Source organism: Nematolebias whitei, chromosome 7 (genome assembly GCF_014905685.2).
Source record: "Nematolebias whitei isolate Nwh7 chromosome 7, NemWhi1, whole genome shotgun sequence".
Classification (NCBI taxonomy): domain Eukaryota; kingdom Metazoa; phylum Chordata; class Actinopteri; order Cyprinodontiformes; family Rivulidae; genus Nematolebias; species Nematolebias whitei.
The window spans coordinates 33,599,476-33,626,374 of NC_056504.1; the positions used below are offsets into that span (position 1 = coordinate 33,599,476).

Genomic DNA, 26,899 nt, shown 5'->3' on the forward strand with positions numbered 1-26,899 from the left:
CTACTACTACTACTACTACTACTACTACTACTACTACTACTACTACTACTACTATTATTATAAGCCAGATGATTATGACAGTTTAATTGCCAAACATGCAGTGAAAGCCGCAGAGCATTTAGAAATCTTTTATTCTCAAAAATCCATTCAACCTGACACCAGATCACTGACAGGACCTGATTACCATGGCAACATTTAAAATAATCAGAAAAAAAAAAAAAAGACGCACATGCAGTCCATCCTAGACTTCTGTCCTGAAAATCAAACTCATCGCCTTCTAGGAGAAAACTATTCTCCATTTATCACATGACACTATGTTTGGAAGGTGTATGATCTACACAGGACTGTGTAACAATCTGCATGCTTCAAGCTTTTATTTTCAAATAGGGTAACACACTTCCCCATGTAACACCTCTTTAGCCAAATCATCCCCCTCCTTAGCTGGACTGCTGTCTCAGCCAGGAGAAAATGGTAAAATGCCCCGATGAACACAATGGCTCATTACATACATCAGATGTTATGTTGTTTATTCGTCATATGCAGGTTAACACAAGGTCAGTAATGCAATGAAATGTTCAGGGTGAGAAGAACCGATTTGACTCATTAAAAACAAAAAAAAAACAAAAACAAAAAAAAAAATAAGGGTAAAAATAACAAAAGAAAGTTGTAAGCTCAATCATCCATGTAGATAACAACAAAAAAAGGTTAAATTGTGTCTGTTCCAGATGACACGATTTAACTTTTTTGTTGCAATAAGGGTACAAAATAAAGCACCAAAAAATGAAATACAAATATTATATTTACAAGGTCCAAAAGAAAAATAGTAAACTACAACATGGTAGAATATAATGGCGCAAGTAGGATGAATTTGTATAAATATGTATTTCACACGTGGTAAAATAAGCTTACATGCACATGATGTACTGTATATTGCACATAACTAGGTTGTGTGACAATTTATTGCACAGGAAGTGAGAAACATTGAGATTAGTTGAATTATGAGGGTAAGTTAGTGACATACATGATATATGGCATATATGGCATGATATGACATACATGACATACATACATGATACAGCCACACAGTGGAGCAGCAATAAACATATTAGGTATCACACATGTGGCCTGGTGCTATGTTATTGTCAATAGTTCAGTATTTTTAATTTCATTCAACTTTTATTTAGACAGGTAAATCCCATTGAGCCTTGAGGACTCATTGACAAGAGAGACCTGCTTTCAAGAAAGAATGATGACAACAATGGACAACAGCGACAACAATAGACAGTTATAAAAAGGCATATAGATCGAGGTTTTTAATTTTTTTTTTTTTTTTATTATTATCGAGTTCAGTAATCTGACAGCTTGAGGATAATAACTGTCTTTGAGTCTTTTCGTGTGCAATGGGAGACTCCTGTATCGTCTGCCTGAGGAAAGACGGAAAAGCCCTTGTGCTGGGTGGATGTGGTCCTTAATGATGCTGCGTGCTTTACGCAGACATTGGCAGTGGTAGATGTCCTGGATGGTGTGGGGACTGCTACCAATGATGTCCTCTGCTGTTTGCACCACCCTCTGTAGAGCTTTCTGGCTTTGACTGGTCCAGTTCCCTTACCACCCTGTGGTGCAACCTGTCAGCAGGCTCTCATGTTGCACCTATAAAAGTTAGTGAGGATGCTGGTGTTCGTACCAAACTTCTTTAATCTTCTTAGGAATTAGAGCAGGGGTAGGGAACCTTTTTGGCCGAGAGAGCCATAAACGCCATATATTTTAAAATATAATTCTGTGAGAGCCATACAATATTTTTTAAAACTAAATACAAGTAAATGTGTGCATTTTATGTTAGACCAACACTTTTAAAGTGCAATAAGCCTCTGAATTATTTTTAATAACCTTGTTATGCTGTTGTTAATGGTGATAAATAAAGTATTTCTTACCATTAAAGTGAATTCTGGTGCTGCATGGTTTTGCTGATGGCTTTGTAGTCTGGTTGATATGTAGTCAGGTTAAGCTTCATGCAGGCTTTGAGACTTCCATCTGTTAAACGTGATCGTAGGTTGGTCTTAATGTTCTTTAGATGTGAGAAAGACTGCTCACATGCATACGTGGAGCCAAACATAGTCAGTACAGCAATACTCACACGCTGCAATGTGTGGTATGTGACGGGAAGTGTGTTCCAAGTTTTGACAATCAGCTGGTCCGCGGGTTGAAGTTTTTTCAATTCTCCCCACTTGTGTTAGCGAGCCAACTGCTTGCTGTCGTGCAAATCTTTCCAAATCTTCATTCAGTGACTTGAACTTATTCATCCACATGTCTGAGGCCTTCAGCTCAGCAGCTTGTAGCTCAAACTCTCTGACGGAGACACCGGGGATGTAACTTAGGTCGGCGCTGTCCACTGCACACTCGTGTGGATGGGTGATGAACCTTGATTGCAGGTGATTAGATGTGAAGCCCGCTAGCTGCTGAAGATCAAGATGTTGAGCAGGGTCACCTGCTGTGCATGCATCTTTAAACTCTCCCAGTTTTTCAAAGTGTAGTAAACGACCTGTTTCAATGTCGGCAATGAAGAGTTCTAGCTTGTTTTCAAATGCAAACACTGCTTGGTGAAGGGTTAAGACTGTATTTCCAATGCCTTGCATTTTCACATTGAGCTGGTTCAGATGTTCAATTCTCTGTTTTTCCCCACCATGCATGGAGCACCATCAGTACACACTGAAATAAGTTTATCCATCGGTAGATTTTTTTCTTTAGCGAACTCGGTGAAAGACTTGAATAAATCCTCCCCTCTTATTGTCCCTTTCAGAGGCAAAACAGCAAGACTTTCCTCACGTAGTGTGTCACCGACAGCATACCTTGCGATCATACTGAACTGGGATAAATGGCAGAACCTGCTCTCTCCACAAAAGTGAATTCCTCTGTCCATTCCTGCTGAAAAGCATGATACTCCTCATCTCGATTTTCCTTTAGCCATCTTCTTCGACACGTTTCCGCAGCTAGCTGCTGTGAAGGAAATTTACTTAATGACCATGTCACCCATGTACGTTACGCATTATCCGATTGGCTCCAGCCACCCGCAGACAGCTGTGATAGGCTCCAGCCACCCACAACCATCTTTTATATTTTTATCTTTTTTTTTTTTTTAATTAAAAATCTGTCTGCGAGTCAGATGCAGCCATCAAAAGAGCCACATCTGGCTAGCGAGCCATAGGTTCCCGACCCCTGAATTAGAGTCTTTGATGGGATTTCTTGACCACAGTGTCGTATGTAATGTTCAGGACAGATCCTCAGTGATGTGAACGTCAAGGAACTTGAAGCTGCTGACCTACTCCACCTCAGCATTGTTTATGTAGATGGTGGAGTGCTGGCCTCCACGTTGTTTCCTGAAGTCCACTATCATCTCCTTTGTTTTACTGACGTTTAGTGAGAGGTTATTTTCCTGACACCAGCTGGTCAGTGATTTCACTTCATCTTTGTAGGCACTCTTGTCGTTGTTAGTGATGAGGCCCAAGATGGTGGTGTCATCAGAGTACTTGAGGATGACATTAAAGCTGTGCTTGGTGGTACAGTCGTGTGTAAATAGAGAGTACAGGAGTGGACTAAGGACACAGCCCTGAGGTGTACCAGTGCTAAGGACTATTGTGGAGGAGAGGTGACTGCCTATTCTCACTGCCTGTGATCTGTTGGTGAGGAAGTCCAGTATCCAGCAGCACATGGACTTCTCAATTCTGGTCATTGGGAAGGCTGCAGTCCAGTTAAATTTTGTTGTTGTTTAACACCAACCATTAAGACTTGCAAGTTGAAAAAATAAAACAACTACATCATAGCTACAACTAACATTGTTTATTGATAAGCTTGTATATGTGGATTTAAACCTCTCTTCCATTGCCATTTTCTGTAGGCTATAGGCAGATTAATTGTTTTGTTTGTTGTTTCTTTCAATATACGAACAACATTTTAGTGGTATAAATGGGATCATATTAAAGGAACAGGAGAAAACATTACAACAGGTAGATATTTTGTCAATGAAAGGTTTATTAAGCTGTTTGTTGCTCATGTGTTACTCACCTACATGATAAAACACAGAAGAAAACACATTTCCCGCATAAGGAAGTCATTCTACTATCACTGAACTAGGTAGGGGTGAAAGAGGATGGACACCCAAACTGAAAGGAAAAAAAAAAGTTTCAGTCTGTTTGGGCTCATTTCAGCACGTGGTGAAAGGAGTGGTCTGGGTATGGGAGAAAGGAACCTGGGAGGGAATCAGGGGATCAGGTTTCAGCCTGACAGGGGGTAAGAGAGGGCCGGCCTGATATTTTAGGGGAATAAACGAAGATTCATTGAAGGCAGCCGGGTCATAAAACTACAGCGTCTGGCCTGGAGCGGTTGGTGCTGAGTTTGTGCTGCAGGTCCGGGTCCTGCTGCTGGATTCCCCACATCAACTCCTTTTGGGCAGGGTGAATGTCAGATGGTCCGACTTCTGTAACTGGGGACATAAATCACTAAAGACTGAGAGAAGCCTTCGCTCCACTCGCACCTTTTCATCTCCCAAAGGGCTGTGCATGTCTAATATTTAGACATGTTCAGCTTGCTGGATTCAAGGACTGTACTGCTACTTGCAGCAACCCAAGTTTGTCTATTAGCCGTTGTGAGATGTCAGGATTATGACCGTAAGTCACCATTTTTATTCTCTAATGAAGAAAAGGTGACTTTGTCACAGTGTGCACTGTTTTATCTGGTATCTTCGTAGATCTACGCACGGCCTGAACTTAAAATAGTTTTGAATCTGAAGAGATGAGATTCTGTTGCAACGTTCACACACAGATAATATCAAATGTTTGGATGTTTTCTTTTATATTTAAAAAAAATATTGTCAGACTAATGATAACCAGGTTTTTTAATAATTAAATTAGTGTTAAACCCCAGCTGTTTTCATATGTAGTTGAGGGATAGAAATTTTGTGTGAGGTATGTTTACACAAAAAAAGAGGAAAAAAATACAAAATTGTATGCATTTGCTTTATGTCTGGGGTTGTGATAAAAAAATAAAAAAAGATATATTGATATTTAATTTCCTCAAAAGTTAGTCTTTAGTTTAAACCAAAACCAGACCACAGGATGAATTCTTTTTTCCAGATCCCTGCAGCCCAAGGCTCTTTTCTACCTGCCTTCCACTGCTTTCTTGAAACTAAACCGCCTGACACCTGTGGGTGCTTTAGGTGCTTTGACAGCTTTTAAACTGCAGATTCACTTAATATAGATGAGTGGAGGGGGGAAGGGACAGGCAAAAAGTGAAAGGTGGTCAGGCTCAAGGGCCTTTGATGAAAAGTGTTCACATTCCATCACTGTCAGAGGGCATCCAAGCAAATCTCAGCTTGTTGAGGCAATAAGATCATTAAAATGTGGTAGAAATGACTTACTCTTTATTTTGATGTTTTTATTACCATTTCACTAAAGGTGTTCTTTAACCTCTTGATTTATGCAAAGTGGGAGTTTAAATCTTCATCAGAGTTGCTCTTTTACTGTAAGATTCACAAAAGATTGTTTAAGAGGCCTCCAGAGGCTTAAACTATTGTTCCAAGTGATTTCAGTATTTCCATCTACACTGTGACAGGAGAGAAAGAAAGATGAAAAGAGGTGATTGGAAAAATAATAAAATAAAAATAAAATAAAAACCAGACTTTAAACCTGAATTATAAGAGGCAAAACATTTTTACTGCACAAGTCAAACCTACTGTTTCTAAAGCAAGTGAAAGGTGTATTTTCCAAAAGAAGTAAGAGGGGAAATAGCTGTGCCAAAGCAATTTGAAGTGTCAAGTTACCTTCTCAGAGACACAGGAACTTGGATATAATGCAAGCCCTTCTTTCCCAAGAATTTTCTTTGGGATTTTTTTTGTGGGTGGGGGTCTGGAAGGAGTAGTAAAAAGGTTTTATTGTGACCTCAGCACAGTAGCCTTATTGGCCTTGAGCCTTATCGATTAGTTAAGAGGTTATTGGTTTATGACTCACACAGGTCATAAGTGAAGAATCAAAGCCTAAATGTGCTTGCAAGTGTAAAAACTGATCCATCTTCAATGCTCCAACGTAACACACTGGTTTCCTTTACAACTTGTAGTTTGATTCACCTGGAAAACAGAGCTGAGGAGAGGAGGTTTTCAAATCAACATCAGACACTCACAGCATCAGATGTTAAATAGGCGCTGCAATAGGAGCCCTTGTCTTAAAATAACCCATTTAAAGCAAATCATTTGTGCCAGTTAGTGAAAGGACAGGTGCAGGTCTTTGATAGTCCACCCAGGTCTGTAAAACTAGACATCCAAACTGCCAGGAATGTGCCTGAACGCTTGCAGTTTTCTTCAATGTGTTTGAACTGGCATCACACACAGCCACAGCCCCCACAAGAGGTTTAAAATGCACCCCATGTTTATACAAGCACAGTTTGTGAATTGTCCACTCTGTCCCCTACCAGAAGGACTCCATTCTTTCCTGCTAAGGTCCATTAGGTTACCCAGACGTAAGCGTTGGCTCAAAGATAAATATAGCTGCTTGCTCCTTCTCCCACCGGCTGTACCTTTAGGCCTTTCTTTTGTTCGATCAGCTGCTCTCACCCGTCTGCACAGGTTCAGGAACTCCAGTCAGAGCATTTCTCTCAACAGGTGTTACACTATGTACAGTAGCTGCATTCAGATGTGACCTGCCTCCATTACATCGCCTTGTGCTTTGTATGTCAGGCTGTGGTCAAGCAGAAAAAAAAAATGTGCAAACATTTTTTTTAACTGAATGCAAAGTCTGTAGGATAGTGTGTCTCCACAATGTGAACTAGCTCTTTAATGAACTGTCAAGGATTTTAGGCACATGGTCTCCAGATAGTGGAGTCACTGATGTTAAGTGGTTTCCTGGAGTGTGCTTGACCTGGATTATGTGGTGATACACTGCCCTCATGTGGTCACTGAAGAGATTGCATGTGAAGAATTGACGAGAAGATGATGCAGCTTTAGAAAACAAGAGTTGCAACTATTTTATCAAAATGTCGATCATTAATAAAATCATGGCTTAACAAGCAGCACTTTTTTTATTTTTAAACAAAATTGTCACTTTTTCTTATGCATCTTTTAAATGTAAATGAATATTATCCTTTGAACTACTGGATCAAATTAATATAATTATTATATTACACAAGCAATATGGGACATAGTTTGTCAGGCTTTTTGATGATTTAATTAGATAGTTTTCAATGCTTCTTTGACAAAATGATCAGCATTATTAAGTCCAAGCCAGTTGAAAGAACATAATCAACATGTATTACCTGTTTAAATAGTTATGTTAATGATTTACTTAATTTTAACAAGTAATTTATTTTTGTATTTAAACTTTTGGTTTTTGATTTTACACTCCATGATTGTTTCTTGGCTGAACAAAAGTTAAAGAAGGTCTGTCAGTAAATAAATGTTGAGTATGAGTTGTGTATTTCCAGTAAGTGATTGATTTATATATGACGCCTAATCTCCCTTTTTCTTCCAAACTGTGTGGTCCTCTGTGTGCCCCTCACTGTGACTTCGAACACAGAGGAGGATGCTTTTAGCTGTGTACAAGACGGGCAGAGTTATGGCAACCAGGACATATGGAAACCAGAGCCTTGTCGCATCTGTGTGTGCGACAGTGGGACAATTCTGTGTGACGAAATTGTCTGCGAGGAGCTAAAAGACTGCCCCAAACCTGAAATCCCATTCGGAGAGTGTTGCCCCATCTGCGCTGCTGACCCATCTTCACCTTCTGGTTGTAATTTATTTATCTCACACCTTTCATAAATAAATTACTGAATATGATGACACTGTTTACTTTGGGGTGGGAAAGAAAATAGCACATTTGGTTCAAATCAAAGTGTGGGCAGTTGCTGTGTAACTCATGTCAGCCTTTGATTTGAACAGTTTTCAATCCCCAAAGCAAACAAGTGACAAGATTCACACAACAGCAGTGACACATCTGACGAGATTTCAGTGAAATGCTAATCCTGCCGGCGTTTTTCCACTGCTGGCGTACCTTGGCCCCCATCTTGTTTGAATACTCTCCTTCCCTGAGTATCATGAAAACATGTGGGAGTGATTAAGGAAATACCTCAGTCGAGCAGACATCGCCTCACATTTCTACTCTATATCCTCTCTGTGGAGTTCTGCAGATCTGATGACAAGAAAAGAGCCTGATTCTGCACAGAGAGCTTTGAAGGAGGCTATTCACCACCTCGCCGGTGGCTCATACCCCTTTCAAAGTGTCATGGCTTCCTGATAAACAAAGACCCCAGTATTCAGACTCTAGTTCCTTTGGAAATGTAAATAAAATAGGCTGAGAAGCATCACTGAAATCAGATGTGTCACTGTTTATAATGCATGCTTGTGCATTCAACTGCTGTAAAATATCCAGATTCTATTGATGCTTTCAAGACATTTGTAACATGTAAAGAGTGAGTCCACAACATACAAATAGGGCTGGCTGAAATTCAATTCTCAATCATTGTCTGTAAAATAATCATTCATAAGATAATGAACTTGAATTCTTGGTATAAAATTCATCATCCTTGATTTAAACGAACCATTTTATCTGATCCTATTTATCTACTGTAACATTTGACAATTGATAACTGGACCTCTTGTGTAAGGCAACAACGTGTTTGAAAATGAACCTGTCATTAAATGTTAATTATAACCAGCCCTATTTCAGAAATCACTCAATTAAAGCCTTAAAATTGCTAAATTAACATAGCTCAGGTGTAGCCAAGCTGTAGATGAACTAAATTAACTAAATTCCTCTCTGTCCGGTGAGATTTTATGTTAGTCTAAATTGACCTTTTTGCTTTCTGCCACTTCCTTTCTTTAATGCACTCGTTGTGCTTTTGCTTCTGCGCCCAGATGGTGAGTTAACCAACACTGGTTTTATCCTAATGGGATCTATTTATAACAACACTACAATGGGGTGACTTTGGAAAAGTCTGTTTTAGAAAAGTGTAGCAAGTAGTTTACTTTAACTAGAAGCCATTTTACCCTAAACGGGTGATTTTTGTTTGTAATCTGTTCACTAACTGTTTCTGTTTCTGTCTACAACCATGCACCATACCTTACAGGAGTACCTGGAGCTAAGGTGAGACTTCTAGGATATTTGGAACAATTGTACATGTCTGCATGTTGATGATGACAGTGTGTGTGTGTGTATCTGAAGTCAACCTGCCCAGCAATTATAACCAGGTCTGATCCAGACTCGTATCAGAGCTGCACAACAACCTGATAGTTTAAGGATTTAGACGCGTCTTTAATGTTAAAAAGTATTTTCAGAGGAATAATAGTAATTTCCTGTTCACACTGAGTGTCACATCTGTTAAATGACACTGCAAGGAACATATTCTGCCAACTTTTTAATATCACATAAGAACTCCTCATCAAGAGACTTTTAGTGGCAGAGGTTTAGGTTTGAATGAGGATTGTCAAATTTATTAAACATATTTCTTGCCAGTTTCATGAAAGTTGTTCTACTTTCTCTTTATCAGGGTCAGAAGGGAGAACCTGGAGACATTACAGATGTAAGTTGACACCTGTTTGTTAGCTATCGTCAAGAGTTTAAGAGCTGGCATGAAACTACCAACTCTTCTTGGTAGCCAGTGGAGGAAGACATGTTCCTGCATCCTAGAAGTACAGCATACACAGGAAAACATCATTATGTAAAGTTATTTTTATTAGATCAACAGAATTGTTCTGCTACCCTCATGTGTCATTTTACATGTACGCCTTCTGGATGCAGCCTTTTAATCTGATGAGATACTCGATAACTAAAAAGCTCAAATATTTTCAGTTCCTTGACATTTCTGATTTGAATCTCATAAAAAATATATTATGAAACAGCCACAGGAAGACAAAGTTCCAGTACCACGAGCTTACAAAAGAATCAGGAAACAAAAAGCCAAAAAAGGAGGTATTTAACCCGTTCATGTGGAAGACAGCCAAACCATAAGGTTTCCATATCGCCCATTAAGGTCGGGCCATCAGAAAGCAGCAGAAGGAGAGTAAACTCACTGCTGCTGCACCTGGAAACACTTTGCTTCTCTGAGGAGCGCATGTTCATAACAGAAAAATAAAAAGACCGTTGTTTATATGTTTCTGGTTATGCCTATAGATACTGGTAATTAACAAGTCTGCTCTGATGGCGGAAATATCTTGTGTGGAAAATGTATCTGGTAAATGGAAGCATTAATTGTTTTGTTTTCCCCCTTTTCATGCGCAGGTTGTAGGACCAAGAGGACCATCTGGCCCAACGGTATGCAACTTCCTCTGCATGTGTATTTTTTTATATATACGAGAAGGCTTTTATAACTTGGTGTTCTTGTTTCACGATAAAAAGCCGTGAAAGAAATTGATGCAACAGCAACAATAAATGCTATAGCTGCTTCATTTTATTACACGCTCAGATATTTATTAAAGGTACTGAGCCCCATCTTCTGTTCCCACAGGGCCCACCAGGAGAGCAAGGACCCCGCGGACCAAGAGGAGAGAAAGGAGAGAAGGTTAGTTTCATAACGTTGAAAGTTTGAACAAATCATTTTCCTGGTTGTGATTTCCTCCTGTGGACCTCTTAAAGATTAGAGCCACATAATCTACTCCGTTAACAAGTACAGTATGTCCGATTGAATCTGATAGCTGTAGGTCCTGGAGTGTGGGTCAAGGGATGTGTTGCAGCGTGCAGGTTAGGATAATGGTGGCCTTTCACTGAGCACCACAGTCTACCCAGTCATGTGTCGTTCCCATTAGGCTCTGTGGTCTGGCTTGTTTAACAGATGTGAGACTGTCGGAGACTCCGAATGTAAACGTTGGCTTCTCTCAGAGGCCTCACGCTCACAGTCAGTGCGGGAAATCTGCGCTGCTGCATTCGTCAAGCTTTGATGGTGTCATTAATGTAACAACATGGGTCTGATCTTAGCTGCAGGCCAGGAGTTTATCTTGTTTATGCAGATTTAAACACGAGGCACATTTAGTTTTGGCTAGCTGAAGCTAAGCACTGTTTTAATATGTTCTTAGTTTTGGATCAGCTTGCTGGGTAATTTGTCTCTACATGCACAGAGGTATGCACCGTTTGACCCAACAAATGATCAGCGTAGTGTACAACCTGTAATGAAACACTGAGAGTGTTTTAAACACAGAGCAACAATCTTACGTAATAAAGCTGCAGTGTTGTTTAGTTTGAATGGAGTATTTGCACCCCGTATAAAACTGTATAAAAGCAGCAGGTTATAAGAGGTCAAGGTTTTTTTTATTTTAAACTGTCAGCGGAGTTGGGAAAAGATTCAAATGAGCTTTACGCTGCTGTCAACAGTAGCTATTCAACATTTTTTTTTTTTTTTTGTTTCCCTGCCAGTGACTTTATAATGATTTATTTAAACTGCTCCTGAGCTTCAGTATTAGCACACAGTCCTAAAAATAAATGAACAACTTATTTTAAATTTGTTGTTTGAGACTACTCCTCCTATTTATATAATTATTATCACCTAAGAAGATATAATTTAATCACATTATGTTAAGAATATTTGTCTCAGTTGTCAAAAATGTGCACATGCGGCAACATAAAAATAAAAAAACGCTTTGCACATTTGACAGCATGACTATACTGTAGTGCAGTGGTTCTCAACATTTGTCCTTGAGGGACACCATCCTGCACGTTTTACTTGTTGCTCTGCTCCAACACACCTGATTCAGCGATTTAATTATTCCCTCAAGTTCTGCCGAAGCCTGTTAATGACCCATTCTTTCAAAATCAGGTGCGTCAAAGCAGAGAAACAATTAAAACATGCAGAATGGTGTTCCACAAGGACCAGGGTTGGGAACCCCTGCTATAATGAATCTGGTGTGTATCACATAATTATGTTCCACAAATCTTTTTAAGGCTCTTATTTTTCTTAACAATTTGAGTTATTCCCCAAAATAATTTCAGATTCTCAAAAAACACCAAATAAAACGATGTGAAAGGCTTTAAGACAATACAGTTAGGTCATTATGGCTCAGATTAAGAATGTATTCTTGACCTATGGCGGTTGTGGCTGAGTGGTTAGAGCAGTCGTCTGTCAGTGCAAGAGTTGGGGGTTCAAATCCACCAGCAGTCACATGCCGAAGTGTCCCTGGGCAAGACACTGAACCCGTCATTGCCTCTGATGTGTGTCCCATCTGAGTATGGATGTGATAAAGCACTGATTAGTCTATTTAGAATGATTTGTTCAGTTAGCTTTGTAGAGATCTACTTTGTAGTAGATCTACTTTGTAGAGATCTACTTTGTAGTAGAGTGCTGTATGAATGGGTAAATGAGGACACAGATTATTGTGTAAATCGCTTTGTGAAAAGATGGAAAGGTGATATGTATGTACAGTCCATTTACCTTTTTATTTGTTTTTAAGAGTTGTTTTTATTCTATCTTTGTTCTTAAGGGAAGCCCTGGTCCTCGTGGCAGAGATGGTGAACCTGGTACCCCTGGAAACCCCGGACCCCCTGGACCTCCCGGACCTAACGGACCCCCTGGCCTTGGTGGGGTATGTATCCTATAACTTGGAGGGGTGTGGCCTCGGATACATAAGCTCTGCCTGGCTGAACACTGATTCAAGGCCAAGAAGAGATTTGACTGGTTGGGAGGATGAGGAAAAAATGGATGAAACAGAGCAAAGAAGAAGTCTAAGAACACAAAAGATGTGAATGTGCAGCGGATGGGAGGAGACAGAGACTCAACAGCATGGATGCTGAGAGAGAATCGACTGAATGCCTTGTATTCTTCACTGAAGAAAAGAAGAAAGGAGGAGGAATTGACAAGAAGGAGGAAAGGTTGAAGGGCATGAGATGCCTAGAAGAGGACGAGAAGAAGCTTTTTGAGGAACAGGGCAGACAAAGTCTTTGTAAAAACTTTTCACATGCCCTCTGTCTCTTCCTTGTCTGGATCAGGGTGCACATAATGCTCTGCAGCTGACAGCATCCTAAAAGCTGCTTCTCTGTCCTGCCGAAATGAAGCCGTGTGTCAGTTCTGTGAAAACACTTTAGTGCCAAGATAAATAATTAAATATACCAAGATAGAGAGCTGATTTTTAAATGTGGTCCAACGTCTCAATTTATCGGGTGCCTCAGGCTTTTATCGTTTTTGTCTTTCTTTTTATTTTTTGCGTTTTTAAGCCAAAAGTCAGAGTGACAGAGCAGAGCATCATAAGATCTGAATCTAAACTGACATAAAACAACCTTCATTTATTAAGAAATCTTGATGAGGTTTTCTCTTTTGTCTCTTCCAGAACTTTGCGGCTCAGATGTCTGGAGGTTTTGATGAGAAGGCTGGCGGCGCTCAGATGGGTGTGATGCAAGGACCAATGGTGAGAAAACCATGCTGAGACCTGCTGCCCCCCCCCCCCCCCACCACCACCACCACCACCACCACCACATTCTTCTCTGACAGTCAATGAATGATCTTCTGACCTGAGGACTGACTTGGAGATCTGCAAAATGACCACTACTGCTCAAAACCGTCTTTGCAATTTGATCGAAGCGTAAACTATAATGAAGGAACGTACTTTGTAAATAAAATCTGGACATCTACGTTTGAAGAACCACGTGGTTATCACTTAATAACAAAAGGCGATGGACACATCGTTATTGATCTTCAAATGGGATTTCAGCAAACATCAGAGGAAACAACAACTTTTTGCCCCTTTTTCTTTGCCCATGGGGCAAAAAGCAGGAAATCATGTGACTCCCCTGTTTTTATATGTGCATGCGAGCGTTCGTCTGCCACCCAGTGGATTTAACAACATTTTCAGAAAATGATAATGCACATTTTCAAATATTTATCTTTTTGAGTTAAACCAATTTAAGATGGCCACCACAGTCAAATTACTTTAGCAAACTCAAAATGGCTCAGTCAACTTTATAGATGTTGAGCTAACATTTTGTGTGGCCAAAGAAACCAAGCCTTGGGAATAAGTCAACCCTGTCTGTCTGTTAGCAAAATATCTCATAAACCACTGGACAGATTTCAACAATACTTTCTGCATGTAATTAAAAGTCACATGTCAGAAAAAAACAAGTAAGAAAGTTTCACACTCCAACTATTCACCAAGTGTTTGAGATCTTTCATGAGATCAAGCAATTTTGTTTTCAAGATTTGACCAAAAAGTTAGTAGATAGTTAAAAACTATAGCCTGAAAGTTGAAAGATGATTTGCATTCCTTCAAGGCATGAGAGGTCTTAATTTGACAATTGTTGAATAAAAGCCTCACCAGGAGTGCACATGGGTCGTTTTATAAAGTGAGGATCGATCTTCAAGCTCGTGAAAAACCTCTGCTGCTAACAGTGAAGAGAGGGGCATTCTGGGAGTTATTTAAAAAGCCATGGAGCTGCTGGGTGGTGATGGTTTGAGACACCTGGATGAGAGGGAGGAGATGCATGGAGACAATCAGATCCCAGCGTTTAGCCTCAGCCCTAAAGATTGACCCACCATGTGTGTCTGAGAGCTCAGCGCTGCTCGTCATCCCGCTCACGTTGTCTGAGAGCAGCTGAACCAAACTAATGTTATATAAGTCAGACTTAAGGACCTCTAATCGTTTCCTCCAACACTCGAACAGTGCTTTTACTGAAACCTTTGCTCGCACGCATTCAGACAGTTTAAACACACACAGTCCCATTGATAAGCTGGTGGAAGCTTGCCACACACACTGAAAGCTGATTTTCATGCTTTTCGAAGGAGCACTGTACACTGCTGTGACGTTTTCTTTGGCTGCACGCCCTCATTTTTAACTGAGCATTAATGAAAGCAAGACTAATGAGAGGAATATGGTTTTAATGTGGAAAACAGCTGACACAAGAAGTCCAAATTCATTATTTTCTTTAATTATGAGAAACAACTTCGAACAAAAATCCATTACTTCCCTTTTATATGCAATATATATATATATATATATATATATATATATATATATATATATGTGTGTGTGTGTGTGTGTTTTGTGAGTTTGAAAGAAAACCCATTAGGATTTTCACTTTTCACTCTAATTCCTCTAATTTTTTCTCGCTGAGCGCTGATGCATGAAGGTGAAGCAAAAAAAAATTTATTTTGGCGTGTGAGTCCAGCCAGAAGCTCTCGCTGAGCAGATTAAGTTTCAGTCTGAAAGCATTCAGCAGAAAAATGTAACCCTCTTCTGAGTCTAAGCCTAAACCTTTGCGAAACCTTTTAAAGCACGCGCATCAGCATTTAAGGCTCGTTTGTCAAAATAAAGGAAGTTATGTAAGATTTGACAAGTCTCTCCTAGGAGTACAACAGTACAGCTGATGACCTTTGAACTGCAGAAAAATGTAGGCAAAACAACAACCAAAAAAGCTATAAAAAGATGAGAAGGGTGTTTAAAATAAGTGAAAGGAGGGATTGGAAGAAAGATAAGTTCTAAATGCCACTGAGGAATTTCTAAAGATTTATGTTTTTGACAAGTAAAGCTGTTGAGTATTACAGAGTGTAGCTTTGGGGCAAAGCAGACGATGTGATTCGCAGATCCTGACTGAACTGGATCAACGTGTAGATTTTGCTTCTAAAAAATGGTCAAAGTAAAATCTGATTGTGTTCGGATGTAATTAACATGTTTGTGTTTGTCTTGGTGAACGATGGAGTTATCTGTCTTTGTCCTGATGTTGCTCCTCTGGTTTCTCTTTCCCTCAGGGCCCCATGGGACCCAGAGGACCACCTGGCCCCTCCGGAGCACCTGTAAGTACCTTCTTTACTTCTTACACAAGATCTGAGCACAGCTGCAGACAGCGTCCTGTGTTGTTTCTTCAACAGGATAAATCCAATAATTATCAGAGTCTGCCCCCTCTAGTGTCTATAGATATTATATTTGACCACTGACTTTGAACTCCAGGCAGGATTACATGTCACAGCCACCAAAGGTAAAAGTTTACACTGTATCGGTGTCGTCTGCAGGCGGCACATAAAGAATACTTTCGTCTTCCAGCTGCAGGCTCTGAGGTGTTTTCCTGTGCCACAGCCCAGACACAATGTGGAGCACCTGACAATTTACCGTTCTCACATCCTCACTGGGTTTACACCCTGCACACAAACACACCCTGTCTTTTTTCCGCTCTAACCTGTAACCACACTTTATGTAGCAATTTTCTGCCTTCCTGCAGGCTTCAAATTAAAGAACTGATTTCGCCTGAGCTGCCTTTGATTTTATGATTTATTCACACTAATATGAACACATTTAGGGGGCTGGGGTACCTTGGTGGTCAGTGCCACAGTGTCAACATCCTGAGGCTGCAGGTTCGATCTCAGGTTGTGACAGGAAGGGCATCTGGTGTTAAACAATTGTCAAATCCTTCATAAATTCACTTGCTGTGGTCACCCCAGCCGAAGGAAGCAGCTGAAAGAAAAACATTCACATTTAGTATTTACAAAAATGATAAATACTTAAAAAAAAGATCATTGACACCCACTGGATACTTTTACTTACTGTGAAGTGTTCATTTACAGAACTGACTGTTCTCCAGTCATACTTTTTGTAATTCTATTAATTTAAATTTTAAATTAAGGTTAATGTAGGCGTCTTATTTCTCATATTTGGTTGGTGATATGTTTGTTCTTTTTTGGTTTGTTGTTTGTCAAAGCAGTGTGGAAAAAAGGTGGACAAAAGAATGTGGTACTATCACAAATAACAGGTTGATAAACGGTATTCAGTATTAATTTACTTTAATTAAGACAATCGAAAGAAATTAAAGAAAGCTTAAATTCAAACTGTCAAAGCAGATGAAAATTTGTTATAGGAAAAATATTTATTTATTGATGAGGTCGTGGTTTCAACAGTTTGTGCCTTCTGTCTTTGCACGTGAAGCAGTTTTTGTTTGTTCGTTTTCTCAGCTGGAGTATTTTTCTTTCCTCTCCACATCTTAGGGCCCACAAGGTTTCCAAGGCAGCCCAGGAGAGGCCGGAGAGTCTGGACAATCTGTGAGTTCCCTGCGGTGCACCGCCTGTCTTTCTGTCCAGCTCCACTTGTTTTTACATTTTCCTGGTAGCTCCTGATGTCTGAAGGTTTTTCACCTCTTGTTTAGGCTCTTGAGCATCTTTAATTTTTCTTCTTCTTACCCTTTACCTTTAAAATATATTTGTATTCATAAAAATACTTCAAAAGAAAATGTTATTAAAAAAACTAAGCTGAAGAATTCAATTCAATTCAGTTTATTTATATTGCACCAAGTCACAACAGAAGTCCTCTCAGGGCACTGAACAGAAACATTCACATTATAAAAAGTCAATTAGTAAAAGTCCTCTGTCTAAAGAAACCAACAGTTCGTGTTGAATCTTCATTTTGTCACTGTCTCCCATCCTGAGCTCAAAGGCAACAGTGGAAAGGAAAAACTGCTTTTAACAGGAAGAAACCTCCAGCAGAACCAGAGTCAGGATGAGCAGCCATCTGCTTTGACCGGATGGGGTTTGAGAGGAACAGGAAGGAGAAACAAACAAACAGAATGGCAGGTCCAGGTGTTCCGTCTATAGGAAGAAAGACAAAAAACACACGTTAAGCTTTAATAATTACAAATACAAACAGGTAGAGCAAAGACAGCAGCAGAGTGAGGAAATGTTGTCAGTTTGTCCTCCAGCTGTCTAAGCCGATTGCAGCAGATCTAAAGGATAGCTCAGTAAACCCAAAGTGACCTTAACCATAGGATTTATCAAAAAGGAAAGACTCAATCTTAAAACTGGACAATGTGTCAGCCTCGCAGACAGAAACTGAAAGTTGGTTCCACAAGAGAGGAGCCTGACAGCTGAAAGCTCTGCCTCCCGTTTTGCTCTTGTAAACTCTAGGAACCGCACGTAAACCTGCAGTCTGAGAGCGAAGTGCTCTGTTAGGAAAACATGGAACAATAAAGGTTAAGCAAAGGTTACTCATTATGGCATGTCTTCACAGTTTTAACTTCTTGTGCCTGTTTGGTTGCAACTTTTGAAACAGAAACACTCTTTAGTCATTTCTTGAGACTTCCTGTTGAGGTTTTATAATATGTCATTTGATGGGGGAGTGGGGGGAGGGGGGCACAGAACGGATCTTGTGTTTGCTGTACTTCATTTTATTACATAGTGCTTCCTTACTTTTACACATATCATTGACTTTTTCCAACGCTCTTTTTTTCTATCTGATAGTCACGTCGACATTTATTTCCATGAAAAATTATATTTATTCCATAATTTTATTTTTTGATAGTCTACTCCTGCTTTTTAAAAATTGTATACCTAAGAGCTAATTTCTCCAGAAGCTTTCCTTCCTTTCCTGTCCTCCCCGACCCCTCAGCAGGTGGACAGGATAAGGTCTCCCCACTGCTGTGATAATCTGCTCATGTAGAGTTCAGAGAATCCCACAGAGAAGCCTTTTCTTTAAAAAAAAAAAAAAAAAAAGCCAGTATATCATTAAGTGTGATTAAAATCAAATTTAGATCAAGAAAATAATTGGAAGAGTCTCAGCGTCAGTGATGCAAATTCCAGAAAGTACTTCATTCAATCATAAGTTATTAGTTTACAATGATTTTGGATTAAATAAAAAAGATAATAGGATATTATATTAATCATATTATTAATGCCAATGCTCAAACTTTAGTCTCAGGTATCGGATGATCCTACGAATAATTATTGATATGAACAGCTCATTTATACAAAAAATAATAACTGGACTGACTGAATATATACAGTAAAATGATTTAGTCAAAGTTATTTATTATTTGAGACAAACAAAGCTTTGTTTCAGTCTAATCTAACCTATAAAGTTTGACAGCTTTTGTACTACAACATGAATAAATCGTCCTTATCTTATTTCAGTGCAATAAAGAGCTCAAATTAAAGTGAATTTAAAGTGACTTGTTCTGTTTTATACAGTAGTTCTGCATTAATAAATGTTGACTTGTGTAAACGACTGTTAATGCACCAGTGAAGATCAGCTGCAGCAGCTTTTGTCAGTGAGTTCAGCACATACGGGTCATATGATAAATGTAATCGTAGGTTCAGGCGTGACCCGTTTGTTTTGTCAGAGCCGATCGGAAAAGGAACAGCAGCATGGCCTGTCACCATGAATTAAGATGAAGCACTTTAGTTGTCTATGCCCTCTGTTGGTTATCAATATGAACTGTAAGTGATTTTTGATTTATTATTATTATTTTATCTTTAACAGGGCCCCATGGGTCCCCGTGGCCCCTCGGGACCTCCTGGAAAACCTGGAGATGATGTAAGTATGACTGTCGCATTTATAAAATATATAAGAACATTTATAAATGGTAGGCTAGAGGTGGCACAGAGGTTAGAGTATGCGAGTCTGTGATCGGAAGGTCGCTGGTTTGATCCCCCAGACTGACAACATCAAAATGCGGGTGGGAAAGTTTAAGCACCCACACCTGCCTCCACCCTCATTTGCCCCACTCTGAGTCCTTGAGCAAGGCACTTAAGCAACAAAATCTGCTCCCCTGGACACCCTATAGGTGGCAGCTCTCTGCTCCACACAGAGGGCTGTGGCTACATGAGGAACGGCACCCAGTGAAAGTACAATCGCCAAGTGTTCATGTGAGTTAGTTCTCTGTGGTGACCCCTGACGAAGGGAGCAGCCGAATGGAAAAAAAATATTTAATAAGAAGGAACTTGTGATAAAGCTCCTAAATAATGAGCGAAGTTGCAGCTAATTGTAACTCCTTGTGAGTGAACCAGTGACAGCATCAGAAAAATTTCAATTCAGACAACATCCATCCATTCTCTTTTACCCGCCTATTCCTTTTCGGGACATGGGGGTCACTGGTTCTCATATCCAGCAGTCACTATGTGAGAGGCAGGGGACACCCTGGACAGGTCTCCAGTCCATCACAGGGACACATAGAGACAAACGAGACAAACAACCATTCACTCTCTCACTCACACCCAGGGACAATTTAGAGTTACCAATCAGCCTAACATGCATGTTTTTGGTCTGTGGGAGGAAACTGGAGTACCCAGAGAAAACCCACGCATGCACGGAGAGAACATGCAAACTCCTCTTAGAATGGTCCGGGTCAGGATTCAATCCGTGACCTTTCCGCTGAGAGGCGGCAGCTTTATCGGTTGCACAAATAGAGAAATATGGAAACAGACATGTACTATGTTTTGTTTGTGACTACTTTAGTGAAATTCAAAGTTATGTCATAATTATCAATATGTAAATGTTTCCAGACTCTTTCCCTAGGAAGCCATTTTTATAAATACAAAAAGTTGTATTTCAAGATGGTGCAAAAACTATTTAGATTTTTTTAGCATTTATTTTCTAGCTTTTCTTTGTTTGTATCTATCTAACTTTTGTTTATTTTAGTCTCATTAATTCAAAATTTTACCTAAAGATAGAAATCTCTGAGAAACAAAGGTTTTCTATATTGTTTTGTTATTCTCTCTGGTTGCACAACCCATAAAGCAGATCTAGTTATGTAATATGAAAAGGAACTGTAATACTCATGTTTGGCCACCAGATGGCAGCAGATGTGACTCTTGTCACATTTTACACTAGCATGGATCATTCCTCACTGTCTCCAGCAGGAGTGCCTTTCTCACTGTGAAGAACAGAATGTGTGGAGGCTTGCATGAAGAAAAAAAAACAAACTTTTTTTTTGTTTGTCTGTGTTTTAGGGTGAGCCTGGCAAACCAGGAAAATCAGGTGAACGTGGACCTACTGGACCTCAGGTGAGCTACTTCCCAGAGTTCCTAACAAATCATGATTTTACGCTCTTATTTCTTAGAACGGTTTTGTTTGAGTAAATTGTTAAATTGCAAGTTATTAATATATTTTTTTTTTAATAATAAAACAATTTTGTGACACCAAGTCAAACATTTACTAAATTCAAAAATAGAAGCTTAAAAAGACAAATTCAGGCTTATCTTCTGTCTTTTTTTCCCCTATTGATTTCCATTTTTTACTTCTCTTCTTGTATCACAGGGCGCTCGTGGATTCCCAGGAACTCCTGGTCTTCCAGGTATCAAGGGACACAGAGTGAGTTTGTTAACAAAGCTTTCTGCTACAAATCTGTGTGCTCCATTATCCTCAGAAATCTGATTGTTCTCTCATCACCTGTTAAGGGTTACTCAGGTCTCGATGGTGCAAAGGGAGAAACAGGCGCTCTCGGTGCTAAGGTGGGATGTTGGATTCATTTTTGTGCCTTTTAATGTTGACTTATTGTCTCTATCTCAAAACACGTTGCCAGAAATCGTGATTATTTTTTCTCATTACTGCACATGTTTAATGTGTCTAGATCAGAGCTATTCAACTGGTGGCCCAGGGGACAAATTAGGCCCACGAGTGCTCAGTTTGACCCACCAATGGGTTAATTTTTAAATACAACTAGATTTTAAATCATAAAACAAACTTACTTAACGAGAATAACTGCTGGATGTCTGGCCCCTGAGCTCTTGGCTTTCAGTAAATGTGGCCCCCTGAGTAATTTAGTTGAATAGTCCTGCTTTAGATGTTACAATTCCAACATTATCCACCTAAAACAAACTAAGAAGACCAGAAACAGTGGTTTCTGTTAAAGTAATGAAAAGTGACCTATTCTTATGTCCATACCAAGTTGTCTCATCATGCTAAAGACTGAATATTTCTTTATTTAGGGGGAATCTGGTGCTCCTGGAGAGAGCGGTGCACCTGGACCCATGGTGAGTATTCATTGCTAAAATTACAACAACAAAAAAGGAGCTGCTAGAGGAGGGAGCAGCCATCATGCTTACTGAAGAAGATAAATCATGATAAAACCTTCATCTCGACATGTTTGCTTGCCTGTAGGGCCCCCGCGGTTTACCTGGCGAGAGAGGACGCCCTGGACCCTCTGGAGCTGCTGTAGGTGCCACCTTCCTATAGAAATATCTCTGTGTGCCATGTCATACATAACATGTGGTTTTGTTTCTTCCTTTTTGACTTCTTCTGAATTAAAGTTCACTTTTTGCATCAGTTAAGGACAGCTTTGACAGTTTTTTTTAATTATTTGTTATTAATTACACCTAAATGTAATCAATGGTTGTTGTCTCTGGTCAGGGAGCACGTGGAAATGATGGCTTGTCTGGTCCTGCTGGTCCTCCCGTGAGTATCGTGTTAAATATCATTTATTTATGTTTAACTCATTTTAAATACAGGAGAAGTTCATCTTGTTTTGTGACTCGAATGTGGAGCCTGAAAGTTCTCACCTGAATGCGATTTGTGTCTCTTTCTCGTCTCTAGGGTCCGGTTGGTCCAGCTGGAGCTCTAGGCTTCCCTGGCTCTCCTGGTTCAAAGGTAGGCCACAAGTTTGCATACATGGTGCCCCCACCTCCTGTCAGGTGTCCTGTTTTTGGTGTGTGTGCCATGTGTCAGTGTTTACCCATTCCTTTAGGAGTTCTTTCTAAAGGATTTCCAGTTTTGTTTGTTTTTCTTTTGAAAAGAAATGTCTGAATTTAGGACGCTGAAGGAGTTTTATTAATACAAATGAAAAATAAATCTATTGGGAAATGCCTTCACCTGGTTCAGGCGACTGATCTGGGTATGAAAGACGAGATGCTTCGGTGAAACTGAAGAGCTGCTCTGCTTCCATGTGTATGAATAAAAAAATTTAAGAATACAGAGACCAGTAAGTTTTTTTAGGTGTTCTTTATCTTTGGCTCCCCCTGAAGAGTCTTTTTCTTCACTATCCTGCAGCCTGGGAACAGCCTGAGCTCTGCTGCTTTGTTCCTCGAGACACTTTAATGTGTGGAAAATCTTTTAGGAATTGCAAATGGAGAATCTTATTTCAAAAACCAGAAGAAATGGGCTTCTTATACTGTATGTGTAGGTGTGTGTGTGTGTGTGTGTGGGGGGGGGGTATAACAACAAATATTCTGAAGCACATGGTGTGATTAGTTCTGCAGAAGAATATTTGTGTCTGAGTGAAACTTTGCATATTTTATAAAATGTCCCACTGAGAAAAACAAGCTGCTTCTTCAAGATTCTGCTCATTAGTCTTCTTTTTTAATCCAGTCTATTTTTTGAGAGTTATTATTTGAGTCTGAGTGCAGTTTTAGTCCATAAAACGTCAACACAACTAGGATTTGGTAACAAGCCGGTTTCTGAAAACACTGGGCTTCCAAAATAATCACATCTTTGTTCAGCTCCAGCTTTTACTATATTTAGCACCAGCCAAAACTCTAATTGCTCAAATTTTCTCCAGTTTAAACACATGCCTAATTTTATTCCAGTTCTCAGCTGGTTTAGGCGCTGACAACCGGTCTATCAAGGAGAAATTTGTTCCATCTTCATGGCTACATCAGCATTTCTTCACATTGTTTAGAAACTCTGTGTCCTCACGATGAGTTTGCAAAATCTTTTTGCATTTGCTCTGTTGCTGCAGGAATTCCATTCAGCTCCATGAGGCTGCATACCAGACGTAAATCGTCTGGCTGGAGTCCTGATTGTGGCTTCTCAGAATAGTTCCCTTGGAGGCCCATGTTTTTTTTTTTTTTTCAGCACTTACTCACGACATCTGCTTAATATTACGCAATATGCTTTGAATAACATTCTTGAGAATGCAATGAAGAGAAAAGGAAGTCTTCTGTGTGTCAGGCAGGGATGCTCATTACTAACGAGGAGCTTATTTTTATTTCCACTTTGTGGAAATGTGTGAGTGAGAGGGTGAGTGGTGGTTTGTCACACAGAGACTGCTGGACTTGGGTACAATTTTCTTTTGACCTGGAAATCAGAATCAGAATCAAACTTTATTGTCAGAAGCACAATGAAATTATATTTCAGTACAGCCATCCAAAGAAAACAGCATGGGTAGACGAGGATTCCTGAGGCTGCAGCCTCGTGGGAAGCACTGCCCTTTTCGTTTAGATAAGGAAAAGGGAAAACATGAAGAAAGAGGAGGTAGAAAAAAAAATCATATCTCTGTGTCGTGTCAAGGACACAGTGTGAGGTTCAAATAAACCTCAGCACAAGAAAAGACAACATACTGGTGTGACATAAAGAGAGAGAGTCAGAGTGAGAGATTCTTTATTGTTATTCGCACCTCATGTGGTACATGTGGTGGAGCGCAATTATGTACACAGGGTCCCAGTTACATCCGACAATAAAATGTAAAAGAAAAACAATGATAACATCCAAGATATGAACTAAGAAAAACATCAACTAAATATACACTAAGCACTCATAACATAAAAACACTACGTCAAACATCAGCACAAACCTGAACACGAGTCCATGTAAGCAGATGAGCACACATGAACACATCAACATTGAAACAGATCAGCAGCAACATTGAAACAGATCAGCAGCAACATGAAACAGATCAGCAGCAACATGATGTGATTTTTTTCACAGTGATTATTCTGGTTAGAGATTCATGAGTCTAACAGCCTCATGGTAGAAGCTGTTCCTCAGTCTAGTGGTTCTACACTTAATGCTCCTCAACCTCCTTCCTGAGGGGAGTGGGGCAAAAAGTGTGTGTGCTGGGTGAGTGGGGTCCTTCATGATCCAGGTGGCTCTCTTCCTGCATCTGGAGGTGTAAATGTCTGTGATGGTGGGGAGACTGACTCCAACATCTTCTGTGCAGCCTTCACCACTCTCTGCAAAGCTTTTCTTTCTGCAGCTGTGCAGCCTCCATGCCACACATTGATGCTGGAGCACAGGATGCTCTCCACTGCACACCTGTAGAAGGAGGTGAGGACTGAGCTTCCCAGACCAGCTCGTCTCAGCCGCCTGAGGAAGTAGAGTCTCTGATGAGCTTTCTTGATCAGGCTGGTGGTGTTGTTGCTCCAGCTGAGGTTGTCATTCAAGTATACACCCAAGTACTTGTAGCTGGAGACCACTTCCACCACAGATCCTCTTATGTTCAGGGGGGTGTAGGTGTTTTTGTTCCTTCTGAAGGGTTTGGGGGATCATGGTGTTGAAGGCGGATGTGAAGTCCACAAAGAGCATACGGACGAAATAGTTTTTTCTGCTCCAGGTGGTTGAGCGCAGTGTGGACCACAGAGGAGATAGCATTCTCTGTTGATTGGTTCTCACTGTATGCATACTGATGAGGGTCCTCGTTGATGTTGATGGTTGTTTTGATATGAGTCATAACCAGTTTTTCGAAGCATATGCATATGGAGTGGGTGAGGGTGGGGGTCCCTGCACAGGTCGCCCAAGTGAGCGACGCAGCCACTGGCGCCTTCGCATCTACCTAGTTACTGCACTGTGTGTGTGTGTGGGGGGGGGGGGGGGGGGGGGGGGGGGGGGGCGTTGAGTGAGTTTGGGAAGTAGTCTGTGAACACTGTCCAGATAGTCCCACCACCACCACACAGCCATAGTCCTGATAAGTGATGGTGCAGTGTTTATCAGCCAGCTCAGTAGAGCTCTGACACAGGTCCGCACATGTCCTTGGGGAAGGGAGCAGGTAGGGGTGGGGGGAGAAGAGCATCTTGTTCACATAACATCCAGGAGAATTTGAGATGGTCAGCCTTCCAAGGCTGACAGGGGGGAGCCATAGTCAGCTAACAACAGTTGTTTTGGGTCAGGCCCACCATTTGCCTTTACAGTCTTGTTAGTTCAGCTCAATGGCAACTCCAAACAGCCAAATTCGTGGTCAAATACGCCGAGTCGAGCTAACAAATTCTCTGAGATCTATTTCTTCCTGCCAGAGAGATTCAAGAGCTGCAAGTAGCCTGCGATTCTCAGTGCAGCTTAAGGCTCAGCTCACACAGCATTTGAGTCTGAGTGTTGACAGCACGGCACATTCCCTCACACATGCCGGGCAGCTTCACAATGGCTAGAACAGCTGCCGATGTTTTCCGAATTTCTCGATATGTCAGGTAACCGCCAACTCCAAAAAGTAGAAATCCTGTTGTCATTGATCCAATTATGTGCAGATTTTCAGCATCCTCGACCAACAATATGGACAGACACACGATCTTCCACTTCCCCCAGGAATCTATCGTGTATCCATCTGCAAGTGTCCCTTCGGGGCAGGAGGGCTCTCCTTCGCCCTGTCTTCTTGTTGAGAAAATTTTTATAATTGCGTGAGAGACCAGCTGAGCAGATCCATGATTTACAATTCAGAAGATATGCAAAGAGTAGCTCCAAAAGGTTCACAGGACAAAGAGCATAAGAAGCAGGGGAAGGAGCAGGATGAAAAATTATCCGTCTTTGTCGAGAGCAAGAAGGAAAAATAAAAAACAGCAAGTAAAAATAAAAGAGGAATGAGTACTAATATGTGCACATCTGGGTCTACAAAGTGTAGAGTTTACATCTGAGCTGTGCATTCTCAGTATTTTATTTTAACGTTCCCCTTCCTTAGCAAAGTTAAAGTGGATAAACTAATTATTAATCATAAATTAGCTCCATTTGTTCACAAATCCTCGGCTGAGTGTCCCTGAGTGCTTTTTTCCTGACACACTTTTCTCAGTTTTATTGTATTTTTTTTATATGAAGTATTTTAAATTTCTTTTCCTTTTCTCCAGCTTTCAGTCCTCTAATCAGTGACAGACAGAGTGTAAAGAAACAGAAACCAACCGATCATCATCACATCTAAATTGACATCTTTTTAAGCCGGCAGTAAAAGCAACATCGTTTTACATCTTTTAATTCTACTGCCTTTTGAAATAGCTTCAAAAGCTGGCATTCAGAAAAGATTTGATAATGTTAAACTATTTGTTCAGATTCATTTATTTAACTTTGAGTAACAATATGTTGGTCTCTAACCTTCCTAAATATTCAGTGTCTTTGCTCTTTATTTCACAGTTGATCACTTTCAAAGATGAAATCATAGGTTATTACCATACTGTCTTTGTAAAAAAAAAGAAAAATTAACTTCAGTCAGTTCCACTTTGTCAGAATGATGATGATAATAGTTTATATATATATATATATATATATATATATATATATATA

The 26,899-nt window shown here is 40.2% G+C and overlaps 1 protein-coding gene across 1 annotated transcript in view; it reads left to right on the forward strand.

Annotated features, from left to right (window-relative positions):
• The first annotated feature begins 4,431 nt into the window (after positions 1 to 4,431).
• Positions 4,432 to 26,899, forward strand: part of col2a1b (collagen, type II, alpha 1b) — a 54,450-nt gene continuing 31,982 nt past the window's right edge. Inside the window, exons 1-18 of the mRNA XM_037679815.1 lie at positions 4,432 to 4,661; positions 7,557 to 7,766; positions 9,106 to 9,122; positions 9,526 to 9,558; positions 10,257 to 10,289; positions 10,483 to 10,536; positions 12,446 to 12,547; positions 13,289 to 13,366; positions 15,700 to 15,744; positions 16,927 to 16,980; positions 19,190 to 19,243; positions 20,659 to 20,712; positions 20,966 to 21,019; positions 21,106 to 21,159; positions 21,637 to 21,681; positions 21,809 to 21,862; positions 22,058 to 22,102; positions 22,241 to 22,294. Of these exons, the coding sequence (XP_037535743.1) occupies positions 4,571 to 4,661; positions 7,557 to 7,766; positions 9,106 to 9,122; positions 9,526 to 9,558; positions 10,257 to 10,289; positions 10,483 to 10,536; positions 12,446 to 12,547; positions 13,289 to 13,366; positions 15,700 to 15,744; positions 16,927 to 16,980; positions 19,190 to 19,243; positions 20,659 to 20,712; positions 20,966 to 21,019; positions 21,106 to 21,159; positions 21,637 to 21,681; positions 21,809 to 21,862; positions 22,058 to 22,102; positions 22,241 to 22,294 (1,131 nt within the window). The 5' untranslated portion in view covers positions 4,432 to 4,570. The remainder of the gene's footprint in view (positions 4,662 to 7,556; positions 7,767 to 9,105; positions 9,123 to 9,525; positions 9,559 to 10,256; positions 10,290 to 10,482; positions 10,537 to 12,445; positions 12,548 to 13,288; positions 13,367 to 15,699; positions 15,745 to 16,926; positions 16,981 to 19,189; positions 19,244 to 20,658; positions 20,713 to 20,965; positions 21,020 to 21,105; positions 21,160 to 21,636; positions 21,682 to 21,808; positions 21,863 to 22,057; positions 22,103 to 22,240; positions 22,295 to 26,899) is intronic.